This window comes from Centroberyx affinis, unplaced genomic scaffold (assembly GCF_046629955.1).
Source record: "Centroberyx affinis isolate AG114_WGS23_722 - 3 ecotype Tasmania unplaced genomic scaffold, CSIRO-AGI_Caff_v1 ptg000391l_1, whole genome shotgun sequence".
NCBI lineage: Eukaryota > Metazoa > Chordata > Actinopteri > Beryciformes > Berycidae > Centroberyx > Centroberyx affinis.
This window is the reverse complement of record NW_027279059.1, coordinates 116161-130000: the sequence shown is the minus strand read 5'-3', so window position 1 is coordinate 130000 and position 13840 is coordinate 116161. Positions and strand designations below refer to the sequence as shown.

The 13840-nt window shown below is 44.2% G+C and overlaps 1 protein-coding gene across 1 annotated transcript in view; it reads left to right on the top strand.

The window, feature by feature from the left end:
• Window positions 1-13840, top strand: part of wdpcp (WD repeat containing planar cell polarity effector) — a 67686-nt gene that overhangs the window by 21736 nt on the left and 32110 nt on the right. The window contains exons 8-9 of the mRNA XM_071516042.1: window positions 2284-2408; window positions 6914-7105. Coding sequence (XP_071372143.1) covers window positions 2284-2408; window positions 6914-7105 — 317 coding nt within the window. The remainder of the gene's footprint in view (window positions 1-2283; window positions 2409-6913; window positions 7106-13840) is intronic.

Genomic DNA, 13840 nt, shown 5'->3' with positions numbered 1-13840 from the left:
CCTCTTATGTCAACATGCTGCTGAGGAGATGGCATTAAATGGATTTAGAGGACTCTGTGTGTGTGTGTGTGTGTGTGTGTGTGTGTGTGTGTGTGTGTGTGTGTGTGTGTGTGTTGTGTGTGTGTGTGTGTGTGTGTGTGTGTGTGTGTGTGTGTGAGAGAGAAAGAGTGTGTGTGTGTGTGTTAAAGCATGGTTTGTTTTATGCTCATGGGTGTGAATATGTGTGTGTATGTGCACTTGTGCTGGTGTGTGTAATTGTGCATGCATGAAAGCATGGTTGCAGGCTTGCATGTATGAGTGTATTTGTGAGGATCTGTGTGGGTGTGAGTGTGTATGTGTGTGTGTGTGTGTGTGTGTGTGTGCAGGGGAGACATAGGGGTGCAGGGTTGGGTCATGAGGGGTCTGGCCCTTAATCCCAAATCAGCCACCTGGTCCCAGATTGGGTCAGAGCCTGGTTTCATATCCACTCCTTCATTTGGGAATGAATGGGATTAAACCTAATCCCGTTTATAGACACCCATAGAGATCAATACTAAACTGCATTTAACTTGATTTGTCTGTAATCTATTACAAAGACGCTTACTATTGCATTAAACGTTGTTTCGGAAAGCCAAGCATCGTTAATGGCTGTATTTTGTAATGATTTAAGCCTTGAACCAGTTTTTTTTTTATTACAAATGCCTTATAATCCAACTTCAATATAGGGACAGAGGGATTGCACTCACTCAATTGACCTGATTTACACCGTTAGTTTTTCTGTATTTTCAAGCAATGTTTCACTTCCCTCATGAATATTTGCATATTAATTTCAAATTGTCACGCAACAGCATGCATTGAAGCGTAATCATACCAATACCCTCACATTTATAAATACACACATGCCACGGTTAATTGCTGGTTAGATTTCTAAATCTGAGGGTGCAGCCTTACTCGTTCGACTCAAAGCGGGATATCTGAGAGACACGTGTAATACTCCCCCCCCACCCCCCCACCCCCCATTCCGTTTAATTGGTTTCATAAACAGATTAATTTGAAGGAGAGGGGGGCTTAATTGCTAATCAGTGTTTCCATGCGGCTCCTGAAGAGTTGAACAGGATCAAGTGTGTTCTTCCACCGCAAAAAAAGGCCTTGGAGCCTACAGTACACTGAGAGGAGGGGAGGAGAGAGAGAGGAGGAGAGGAGAGGAAAGAGATATAAAGAGTGGGGAAGGGGAGAGAGAAAGGAGAAGAGAGGAAGAAACGGTGCGGAGAGGAGAGGAGAGGAGAGGAGGAAGAGTAGGAAAGGAAAGCAGCAGAAGAGATAGAACGAATTGGGAAAGGACCTGATGGAAGAGGAGGGGAGCTGAGAGGGAAAGAAAAGGAGGAGAAAAAGTAAAAGTGAGAGTAAAAGATGAGAAAAGAGAGGGGAGGAGAAAATTGAACTTCTCTCCTCCTACTCCAAACACATTGGAACAGAACAGCATAGAGGAGGATAAGTCAAGGGTCAGAGTAGAAAACCTCTGAATCAGAATCACCTCGTGAACTCGTACATATCACCAAGTATCTTTCCATCCAACTCTCAAGCGAATTTTGAGCAAACACAATACACACTCAAATAAAATGTGACTTAGGTTGTGTTGAATCAGCTGCATTGAAATGAATAAATAGACTTCCTGAGCACAGAACTACATCAGAAAACACACATGCATGAAAAAAAAATTGTGTCTTTCAAAAATGGATTAGTATTGTGCAAGTAGTCGCTGTTCTCTAGTGTCAGCTAATGTTGGTGCTTTGATGCTTTCGTCTGAGGACAAAAACAAAAAAAGAAATGCATGGGTGATATTTGAATACACCAAGATCGGACATAAAAGCACAGCGGGCGACTTGTACACGGGAGAAACAGTGTGCACTACAGTTGTGGGAGGTCGTGGTGGATATGTGTTTTATAGCCAACATTTCAGAACGTCCAAATCCAGTTTTCAACGGTTGCTGCAACCATTCATCATGCCAAGCCTGTATCATTAGTTATTCAGCAAATGTGTCTCCATTGCTATTTATCGCATCATTTCTTTATCAGCAACAAAACGCTTATGCATCAAGCGAGCGTTAAAGCTTTATCTTTTTTACGATGGTGAGGGAATTATATCGGAATTATATCAAAATTATTTGAGACATCATAATTCACATAAAACTACTGGCAGTGCAAGCCATACAGCAGACAGTGGACTCTACGCATCACTCCACAAATACGCATTCAGTTTTCAATCATGGCGTTCAGTGACACGTGTGCTGATGTCATCCCCAGCGGTGCTGAGCGATAGGCTGATCCTGCTGTCCTTCCTGGAGCAGAGCCAAGTGGGCGTGGTCTACCTCAACAAGAAGAACCAGGACTCCCCAGAGACTGGCAAACTCTCACCCTCTGAAATCAAGGTACAGTAGTACGCAGAGATGGAGAGTGTGTATGAGCACTGTGTGTGTGTGAGTGTGTGTGTGTGTGTGTGTGTGTGTGTGTGTGAGCGTTTGGGATGGTGTTTGTTTTTGGGGATAAGAGAGAGAATTAGAACGAGACAGAGTCAAAAGAAGAGTCAGGGAGAGAAGAGACCAAAAGAAAGAGAGATGAAAAAGAAAAGATCTGAAAAAGCAGTGGTCATCCGCTTTCCCTGTCCACGCTCTTCATCCTAAATGATGGCTAAAATACACCTTTACCCACTCCCAAAGTATAAAACCAACAATTTTTCATGTATCCTTTATTTAATCAGTTACTCTGTTTGAGATTGAGATCAAGGGAGACCGTGATCATCGATTCTATCATAAAATTGACAGAAAATACACAGTACAATTCAGTCATATGTTCTAGCAGTCAACAACATACACAGACATACCTACATTATAAAAAGCAATTACAAACATGATAGAAAATGTGAGATATCATTAGTTTAAAATCATGATACTCATAAAATAAACAAATGTACAGTACTAAACCACTGGAACGCAGTTTGTATGAATAAAGGCTAAGGCGCCTGCCATGTCCTCGCAACATCATTGACCTTATTCCCATGGCGGCCATTTTGAACTTACATTTGGGGAGGGAAAGTCTACCTGGAAGATCGGCTTATACATAAAACTGGTGTTACTTCAACATGCAAGTGAGGACATTAGATATATGTAACAGTTGTCAAATTGGTTTTAGGAACAACTACAACTGCTTGAATTTAGCAGGGAAGTTAGCTAATGTACTAGCTAGTTAGCCACTAGCTAGCCACCTAGGCTAGATTCTGGCTAGCTAGAGGGGGACAAATATATTATTATTTATAGCATGGTCTGGGTGAATACTCGATTCTGATTGGCTGCAGGGTGTCCATTAATTCCTGCTAATGGACACCTATTAAGTAGTTCCAGTGAAACTGTCTGTTCACTGTTATAAATTCATGCGCTGGCTACGTAGTATCAGCCTGTATCTAAAATGAGTAACCATAGCAACAGGGACGCAGTCAAAGCGGCCGACAGTACACATGACCTGTCATTTGTTAGTGAAAATCTTGATATTGATTTGGGGACAATGACATGGCTGGATAGCTAGCTAGTCTTGTTGTTAAACATACTGTCAAATTATATTTACTGTTTGTCAACCGTACACAATGTTATTGACTTTGAATGTTGCTAGCATAACCTTAGCATAACGTTAGCTTTCTGGCTCATAGCTGAGCCAAAGGGTTCTATGAGCTGAGCGGACTAGAAATATCTCCTGCTGCCAAGTCATATCTAAGGTTCGTCCTATTTACTGGAGTAGTGAAAAAAGTTTCCATTGCATAAGATCCTTATGGGATGGTAATAATTGTTCCAGGTATTAGTCAAACCCTCAGGTGTTACCAGGGAAACTGAGTTATGGCTTGTGAAAAACTTTAGATTTTGATTACAAAACGTATGAAATTATAAATTAATGGTCTTAATTTTTTATCCCTTACATATTATTTCATCCTGTTTTCTTGAGATCCATTTGTTTCCAATATGTTTTTCAGTGGGGAATCTGATAAATGTTTGTCCAATTCTTTTGTTTGTGTTGTGTGAATCTTGGTGCACAACAGTCGGACATACTGTAGTTGGGCTGCACTTGATCTGTAGAGTTTCTTTCATCACCCTGAGTGTGATGTAAGTTCAACATGGCTGTCATGGGAATATTAAAGCCTATAGGTTTTAATCTGACCTACGCCCCCTTCCTCTCTGCCATCTTCTTCCCTGTTTCTCTCTCACCTGTACACTATCACATAAAACCCAAACTCTATTAAAAAGCTGTATATTGAGAAGCCTCATGTTTTGGAGGTGTTGGTGACAGGTTCAGTCCCCTCCCTCCCTCCATCCCTCCCTCCCTCCACAAAAACAAAACTACCCTGTGTCCTCCTTCACTAGCTGGCTAACTGCTAACCCTGGCATTATCACATTACTGCCAGGCCCTTTTGTTAAGGTGTGTGTGTGTGTGTGTGTGTGTCTGTGTGTGTGCGTGCGTGTTTGTGTGTGTGTGTGAAAGCAATCGTTCCTGCCGTGCGTCTGGCTCCAGAAGCAAGGTCCTGATAAGAACCCCCCCCCCGCCTCAACACACACACACTCACTCAGCCACCACCCCTAGTGTTGTATCCCCCCCCCCCCACCCCACCCAATGCACGTGCACACACACGCAACCTGCAACATACACATACACACACACACACACACACACACCATCTACCCAGCCCCCACAACACACACACACACACACACACACACACACACATCGCCCTGGTCCACTGGGCTAAGCTGGAGAAGAGGGGGGGGGGGCGTTGGGGGGGGGGCTAAACTAATCCGACCCACAGAAAGTGGTTTTTGATTATTGCTGACCAGCAAACGCCAGCAGAAAAAAAAAACTAGAAGAGGGAAGAGATGGCTGGGGATGGAGGGATGGAGGAGGGGGGGGGGGGGGGGGTGTAGAGATAGAGTGTGTTATTAACCCAGTGATTTTCAGATTTTTTTTTTTTTCTTCTTCTTTCCTATTTCTAATCTGTCAGTGATCTCCCGTTCAGCTGTTTGGGCGCCTCTTTGTTCCCTCTGTCATCGGATGCATTTCCATCATTTTCATTCGTGTCTGTATTTTGTGCCCAAAACAAATTCACCCCCCCCCACCCCCACCCCAGGGGGCAAGAAAGGCAGACATGGAACATTGAACCTCGAATCTGCTCTATTCATACAGGACAGCTTGTCGATTTCCTTACTTTTGCATGTTTCCTGGCTTTTAATTCAGGGTTGTGATTTTTACAGGTTTTTTGGGCCAATAACTCCTATTCATTTCTAATGAGAGATTACTGTTTTTCTAATAAGAGACTGCTGTTTCCCTGCTTTTTTTCCCTGCTCATTAGTATTTTGACCACATGCTTATTCAGAGGGATTCTCATTTTACAGTTGTTTTGTTCTTTTCTGGGGTTTTAGATATTTATTTGGGCACAAACCTCCCAGAGATTCCAATTTTCCAGCTTTTGTCTCCTTATTTATTACTCATACTTTTTGTTTTGTCCTTCATTCATTCACTCATTTATTCACTCATTCAGGTATTGTTTATCCCTCCATCCCCAGCTGCCTGAAGCTGCGGTCTGTGGGTAAAAGCAGCTGTACCCCTCTTAACTTCCCTCTTCCCTCTCTCACCCCTCCATCCAAACCCAAACAATCTCCCTTTTCTTCATTACCACCTTTTATTCCTCTCTCTTTTTCCTCCTTCACCTCTGTCCTCCCTCTATCTGTCAGGTCCCAGCCACTCTTCTGCACTGTGACAGAGGTCAGGACGTGTGTGTGTGTGTGCGTGTGTGTGTGTGTGTGTGTGTGGGTGCGTGGGTGCGTGTGCGTGTGTACGTACGTCTGTGTGTTAGTCATCGACTCCAGTAGCAGGTTCATTGTGTGAGTGTGTGTGACTGGAGATAAAGAGTATATGAAAGGCCTGTATGAATATGGTGCTGTGTGTGTGTGTGTGTGTGTGTGTGTGTGTGTGTGTGTGTGTGTGTGTGTGTGTGTGCATGTGTGTGTGAAGAGGGAATGAGCTGTGGTGTACATGAAAGGCAGGGTCACAGTGCTAGACCTGCAATTTCACCTGCTTTAAAAGTGCTTCTGGATAGAGCCTGTTTGTTTAATGGTGTGTGTGTGTGTGTGTGTGTGTGTGTGTGTCTTTGTATCTACAGTTTTGTGTGTCTGTGAAAGTGTTTATGTGTCCGTTGTTTATGTACACTTTTGCATGTATGAGGGTGTCTACATGTATGTTTTTATGTGTGCGTGTGTGTGTGTGTGTGTGTGTGTGTCCATCCATGTGTGTGTGTGTGTGTGTGTGTGTCCCCCCCCAAGCGCCACGAGAGCTCATTACTGTGCGTCTCTGTGTTGTGGCCTGTAGAGCGTGGCGGCCCTTCCCAAAAATATGCACATCACTAAAACAACAAGCCCGACAGAACGAAACACACTCACACACACACACACACACACACATAGAGACATTAATAATGGAAGATAAAAAAACAACCTTAGACATCAACAAAAACAAGATGGGGGAAGGACAGCAGAGTCATATTTGGGGCTACAGATATGGAAGTTTCTGAGCCCTCAGGTGTGTGAAGCTCCAAATGGGTGAATCACTGAGATTATGGAGCCGATTCTCTGATAAATTTACCTTCTTTCCTTCTAAGATACGTGTCAACTCTGTGCGTGCGGGCGTGTGTGTGTGTGAGTGTGTGTGTGTTTAGAGAATTTCTGTCTCTCTGTATGCTTCAAGTGCGTTTATGTGTGTGTGTGTGTGTGTGTGTGTGTATCTGTTTAAAGTACTGTTTTTCAATATTGCCCATTTCAACTTTCTCTTCTTAGTGCACTAATCATATTTGTGTGTGTGTGTGTGTGTGTGTGTGTGTGTGTGTGTGTGTGTGTCCGTCCAGGTGGTGTGTGTGGAGGTGTGTGGGGGGGGCCGCAGGCTGGTCAGGCGTGTGGGTCTCAACCGTCTCCAGGATGTGGCGCTGTGCTGGAGGAACCTGGACGACCCCGGTGAGGACCTGTGGCCCTGGGCTCCCACACACACACACAGGAACAACCTGCTGCTGCTCAGCTGCTCACCTACTGAAGGTCTCAAGGTACGCACACACACACACACACACACACACACACACACACACACACACACACACACACACACACACACACACACACACACACACATCCTAACTCTTTCATGTCAAAGACACAAAAGTTCAAACATGGTTTTTGGTTTGGTTTTCCAGGAACATACAATGAAAACGCATCATAAAAAGTGATAAACGATAATCAGAAAGCAGAATAAAGCACATAACAAACTGCATATAGACCAACATCAGTTGATGAAACCAGACAGTCAGTCAATCTTTATTTTTCCACCAGGGCAACATTCTGTAACACTGCTGCTTTATTTTAAGCCTGTTGATATCAACTGGAATAAATTAAGCCATAGTTCTCTTTGTTTTAATGGTGCATTTTTAAGTAATTTCTGACTTTTATTGACTTCTTTTGGCGACCAAGGGATGAATGGATTATTTAATGGACAGAAATATAAAAGCCAATACTCACAATAGAACAAGTGAGGTAGCTAATTAGAGCAAAAATCTAACAGAAATGTCTAATGAAGAGGTAATATATCATGATGCAGAACACTGGAATAATAATACTGCTTTGCCATTTTTTCGTCTTGAGACCAAAAGGTGTTGCTGACGCCAGTCGCTCGCTTGTAGCACCGTCCTCCATCTTTTGGCGGTTGAAAAGGGGGAGGAGGAGGCTGTTTCCAAAACAAAGTATGGGCCGGAAAGTGAGTTTTGAAGGCCAGAAATCTCAGCGCCTGGCGAAGTAATCGTTGAGTCATTGGTATTGAAAAACAATCCTATCAAACCCCTACAGATATATGTCGTATTTATGCTATGGGGGCAGAAAAACTCTTGTTTATTTTACCTTTAAACCAAAGCACCTTGAACCAATGGCCAAAGGTAAGACACTTCTTACGCAGAAGTTGTTCAAGGCAATCCAGTGTTGCTTCTGCCTTTCAGAGGATCTGCTTTTTGAATGTTTCAAAGAGCCGGGCCCGAGTCACCCCACTGATCTTACTAGCCACTTACACATAAAACATACAACATAAAACACACATAAATGAATGGCAATGCACAGGTCACATTAAAAACACACACTTTAAATTGTAAATGGGCCCAGCCAAAGCCCTTGCCCTAAGGGGGAAAGGGTATTTTTTGACACCAGTTTTTGATAGCAGTTTAAATTAATTTTTAAATCTGATCGCTGATATACAACAATGCTTTTTTGATAGCTTTCATCACTGAATGAAAGCTTTTCATTATGCAATAAAGTAAATTATGATCCGTGTAACGTGTACATGCCACCTGCTGTTCTTATCAACATTGTTTATTTGTTCAGAAGTAATTCCTGAAAATTAGAAGAAAGAAAATCCCTTCTACCTCTGTCCTTAGCTCTTATTTTTATTTACTTTCCCGGCACTTACATGATCATTCTTGGGTTGCAGAAATTTTATCAGGGCAGCATGGCTCTGACCCTGAACTATTGGTTGTTTGTAATGTCGGTGATATTAAAGCTTTTCAATTGTTTCTCCGGATAAGAATATTAGTTAAATCCCTAAAATGTACAGTAAAACTTCAGTTTCCAGTACAAAAATTCTAAACTTTAAAGGTTTTCATTACCTTTCAATACCATTTGACTGAAATCGTTACAGTACTGATCAGCCTGTTAGTGGTGTTGGTGTTATGAGATGCTCTCTCTCTCTCTGTTAAACTCCTGCTGTTTGTTTATGTTCAGCATACACACGCACCCACACACACACACGCATGCACACACGCTTTGAGGACACGCAGAGAAAGGCAACAAAGCAGCCGTTGTGGGTTGGACCCCATGTTGTTGCGGATGGGATTGGGGACGGTGCGTTAGTCACCTCAAAGGTGGCACCTCCATGTTGCACCTCCATGCATCAGCATCTGAAATGAGCGGGAGAACTAAGCTGTGGTACGGTGTGTAGGAGATCGCCTACACATCCACGCAGACGAGCACACACACACACACACACACACACACACAGAGGCTGAGACGCACACATCATCATGGCCTCTGGCAGAACCCAACCCATGACCCGATTCCACGTCAACCTAGGATTGGCCTCACGCCGAAAGCAGATGAAAGATCCCAAATTACCGAACCGGGCTTAACGCCACTCTGCATATCGCATACCTCGGTAAGCGTATGCAAAATATTCTCCACACCAAAGCGAAGAGAGAAGGGAGAGAGTCGGCGAGAGGGAGGAAAGACGAGCGTTACCAATCGCATGCTAGGAAAACAAATTCACGCAGGAGAGAATGAGGGAGGGATGGAGGGGGGGGGGGCGGGGGGGGGGCACATGAATATTGAAATAATCAAAGCAGATGCTGTTCGCTGCTTTTTCCGCTTCTTGTTTTTGGAACGCTCTCCGCATTTATCACACTCCTTCACCTAGTTTTTTCTCTCTCTCTCTCTCTCCCCTTCACCCCCCCCCCCCCCCTCCCCCCCCTTCTCTCCTCCTTCTCCTCCTTCCTCCTTCCACGCTTAAAGAACATTAAAGTCTCTTCGTGGGGCTGCGGCATCGCGCTCTAATGAAAGCGTTTGTTGTCATTTTTCAGATGCGCGGTGTGAAATTAAGCGAGCAGTTTATGTAAGAGCCGTGGCGGGAATCAAACGCCGGGCGCACATCGGGAGACGCCAGCGACTTCAATCACTTCAAGCTCATATATATGTTCCTTTTGTTCAGTTCGCTATCTGCCGCACTAAGCCAATTTTCTAGCCAGTCTCTCGGCATTTAAAAAAGTCTGATTTCTTTCCCTATGTGGTCTTAATTCGTACCCCCCCCCCCCCCTCACTGATAAGCGGAGCCACGGCACGCTGGGGGGTGGGGGGTGGGAGGCAGAGAGAAAACACATACATACTTCGTTTTTTTATGCAGCCAGTTAACATTTTTAATGATCCCTCTGTCGTGCTTCCCTCCTCCAACAACACCACCACCACCACCACCCCCACCACCCATTTCCTGGAATTTAATAATCTTAATGAAAAGAAAGCACCAGATGAATGTTTTCTTACATTTCAAGTCGCTTTTGCATTTTGTTTTTTTCGTTGTTGTTTTTTTCCCTGTTTGTACATTTGGTTGTCTGTTGTGTGTGTGTGTGTGTGTGTGTCTGTCTGTCTGTCTGTATATGTGTGTGCGAACACGCTTATGTGTGTTTTGTTGATGTGTATGACTATCCTGTTATCTGTCACCAAACAGTTTCTCCGCAGTTGTTTGATCTGCATTTGTGTGATTTCTGCTGTCTTTTAATTATTATTGACTTTAGAACTGTATAGCATGGTGTTCGTCTCTAGTGAAACATGAAAAAACTAAACAGATTGCTCATGAAAGACAACCGTAAACGCAATAGTTGGTATAGAAAGCATACATAATTGCAGAGAATGTTTCCATTGAGTTAAGGTGTTTTCATCTGCACTCACTGCCACCGCTGCAAGAACACTACCACCACTGTCAGAGGATATAGGAAGTTAAATTAACAATACAACTTGGCCAAGTTTGCCTCTAAACCATAAAGAAATGCAGCCCTAATGTTTAGAATTAAAGTATTAAAAAAATACATTTTCAGTAATGCACTGGATCCATAATTTGGACTGAAAAAGGGACGGCTGTGGGATCAAATGTGCAGAATTACCCCCAAGCCACCACTGCTTTGTAGAATCACAGAGGAAACGCTGCTCCTACAGTTTCAGGCCGAGTGAATTATATTTCCTCAGTGCTACAATTATGTTCAGTGGTACCAATTATGACTGCGGGTGTCAAGCTTATGGTGTGAAGAAGACTTTGCTACTCTTGGTAGTAATCCCACTGTGCCTGTGCATTTGCTCACGTCAGTACAGTAACTCTACCCATATTTCACATCCCTAAAACTTCCCATTCCCGTTTCCCCTCCACCGCCCACCACCACTCCACCCCCCCCAACACCCCTCCACCCCCCCAAACACCCCTCATCCCTTCATCCCTCTCTCCTCCTCTGAGTCCCTCCGTCTCTCTCCCTGTCTCTCCCTGTCTTTCTCTGCTCCGTGAGCTGGAAAATTGGCTTCAAAAGGCCACTGCTGTGAACAAGGGCCAGCCACACAGTTGGGCCCGTCCGCTTTATCTTTCATGCCACGGAGGGAAAAAAAAAAGGTGGCGGCGAGAGAGAGAGGAGAAGAATGGAGAAGAATAGTTTTGACCAGTCACTGAAACCAATAACCAGGAGAAAGCTACTTACTGGAGGCCTCTCTCTCTCTGTCTCTCTCTCCCTCTCTCTCTCTCTCTGTCTCTCTCTCCCTCTCTCTCTCTCTCTGTCTCTCTCCCTCTCTCTCTCTCTCTGTATCTCTCTCTCTCTCTCTCTCTCTCTCTCTTAGTCACTCTGTGCTCCGTCTTTGCATCTGCCTCTCTCTCTCTATGTCTCCACCCCTCTCTCTCTCTCCCTCTCCCTCTTTTATTCTCTTACTCTGCTGTCTGTCTCTTTACTCACTCCCTCTCTCACCCTTTCTCATCATCTTTTGCGTGTATTTCTGTCCGTCTCCCCGCCCCCTCTCCCTCCTTCTGTCTGTCTCTTGCACATCCTTTCACTCGCTCACTCCCTCTCTTGACCTTTCTCATCATTTTTCATTAAATGCTCTCAGAACCAGGGAATACAGTATATTAAACTACCACAATATACTCTGGAGGGTTCAGAGGCAAACAAAGCGTTGCTTTTATGTAGTTTTATGAATATATTGAAATGATACATGTGCAATTCAGATGTTCTTTTTCACTATTCTCAGTCCTGCTGGTGTTTTTTTCCAACTATTCTGCTAACATGTAATAATAATAGATTTTATTCATGCAGCACTTTTCAAAACAGAGATGCAAATTACTTTACAAACAATAAAAGAATTGCAGACATGCAGAAACAGCCTCAGCCGGCAATGTGATATCAAAGCCCAGAAAACTGTCCTATTGCCCTGTTGAAGCCAAACTCACCAGAGTAACCTTGTGCCACACTTTTATCCATTTTAACCACAAATCTAACTTTATGTGGACCGGTCACAGTAGTTTGTACATCGCAAAAATCACAAAGGATTTAGGATTAGGATCTTCAAATTGTGTTTGGTTAGATGCCCAAGTGGCTGCGAGAGAAAACAAATTTACCAGCTCCAGATAACATTTATCATCATTTGGCTGGTGTTCATTTCCCATCTCGCTTTCAGTTGGTGGCCCCAGTAAGATTCAAACCCTAACTCTGACAGTGTTAGTGCCATGCTCTAATCTCCTAATAAGCTTTTATGTTCGCATGGCATGGAAAATGAGGCACAGCACGGCCCTGAAGATGACCTAGAGTTGAAAAGCCAGGTGCTGTGCTGGCTCTATTAAATGTTTAATAAATGTTTGACTGAGTGTAAGAGTTTGCTGTTTTCAGTGTGTGCTTTCCCTGTTGCATGCTTTACTGTAGTGTTATCGGGATTATAGCACTATGTCCAGTTAAATTTACATTTTGTGCTTATATGTGACACTCAAGGGCACTTAAACTGGGCACATGGCTGTTGATGGAAACCAGAACTGTAGTCAAGGCTGCCTTAGTCACGTCCAAGTCAATTTGAAGACCCGGCTGAAAGGGGGACTAGACCAAGTCAAGACCAACATGAGCAAATCAAGTCTTATTCAAGACCAAGGCCAAAATATGCATTAAACACTGTACATGACTTTCCAAATGCAAAAATAATGAGTAAGGGCTTTCTTAAGGATGAACAGAGATGTACAGTATATCGAGCTGCAAATCTGCTCTGTACTATGCCAATCAACATCCAACCAATCAGTGCCTAGGCATTGACAAATCAATACATAGAAGTTTGAGGCTCATTACATACACAGGCTTCTACAGGGGAAATCCTTTGTATCGATTGTAGTGCTGGGGAGAAAATAAACCAGAGATCAACAGCATTACCCATATTTTGTATTTTTCGATTGGCTGACAAAAGTTGAGTAAACATCCAGTAAGGGTCGAGGCCAAGACAAGTCTGTGTCAAAGCTGTCACAAGACCAGCACAAATGATCTTGAGACCAGACTCGAGTACCACAGCCCCGATGGAAACATTTGCTGTTGCAGGGATTTGAGCCAGTGACCTTGCACCTACTGAACGGTCTATGGGACAGGCTCTCTTAGCAGTAGGCTGTCCTGCCACTCATTCATACTCAGTCATACTGTATGTTTGGTGCGAGGACTTCTAGGTGTTTATGAGAAATGAGCTGGGCATACAGTATTTGCTCTCTGCCTCTGAGCTTTAGCTGACAATGCCCCCCCTCCTCCTTTCCTTGGAGGGTCATGGTCAAGGCAGCAGAGCTGAATCAGCTGCCCCTCATCCCTGATGGTGCCAAGGTGGCATGCTGGCACAGCGGGCAGTGGGCACTAGCAGGCCGGGCATGGGATGAAAAGCTGAGAGGATGAGTTGTGGTTGGGGGGTCAGGGTGTGAGGAATTGAGGCAGGTCTTGTGAGTCCTGTGACAGCACTGTGCGGATCGGGTTGATGGACCCACGCCTGTTGTGTGTGTTTATTTATGTGTGTCACCTCGTCCCTGCAAAAATCTAGCTATGCAGAGAGCCGCACCCTCCCAAGGCTACCCCACCCCTTACATGAAGTGAGCCCCTTACGCTTGCTGTCACACACACACACACACACACACAGCACCCACCCCCTGGGGAGCAGCAGGAGCTGGCTCTGGGGGATTATGGAGAGGAAAAAAACGCTTTCAGGAGGACAGT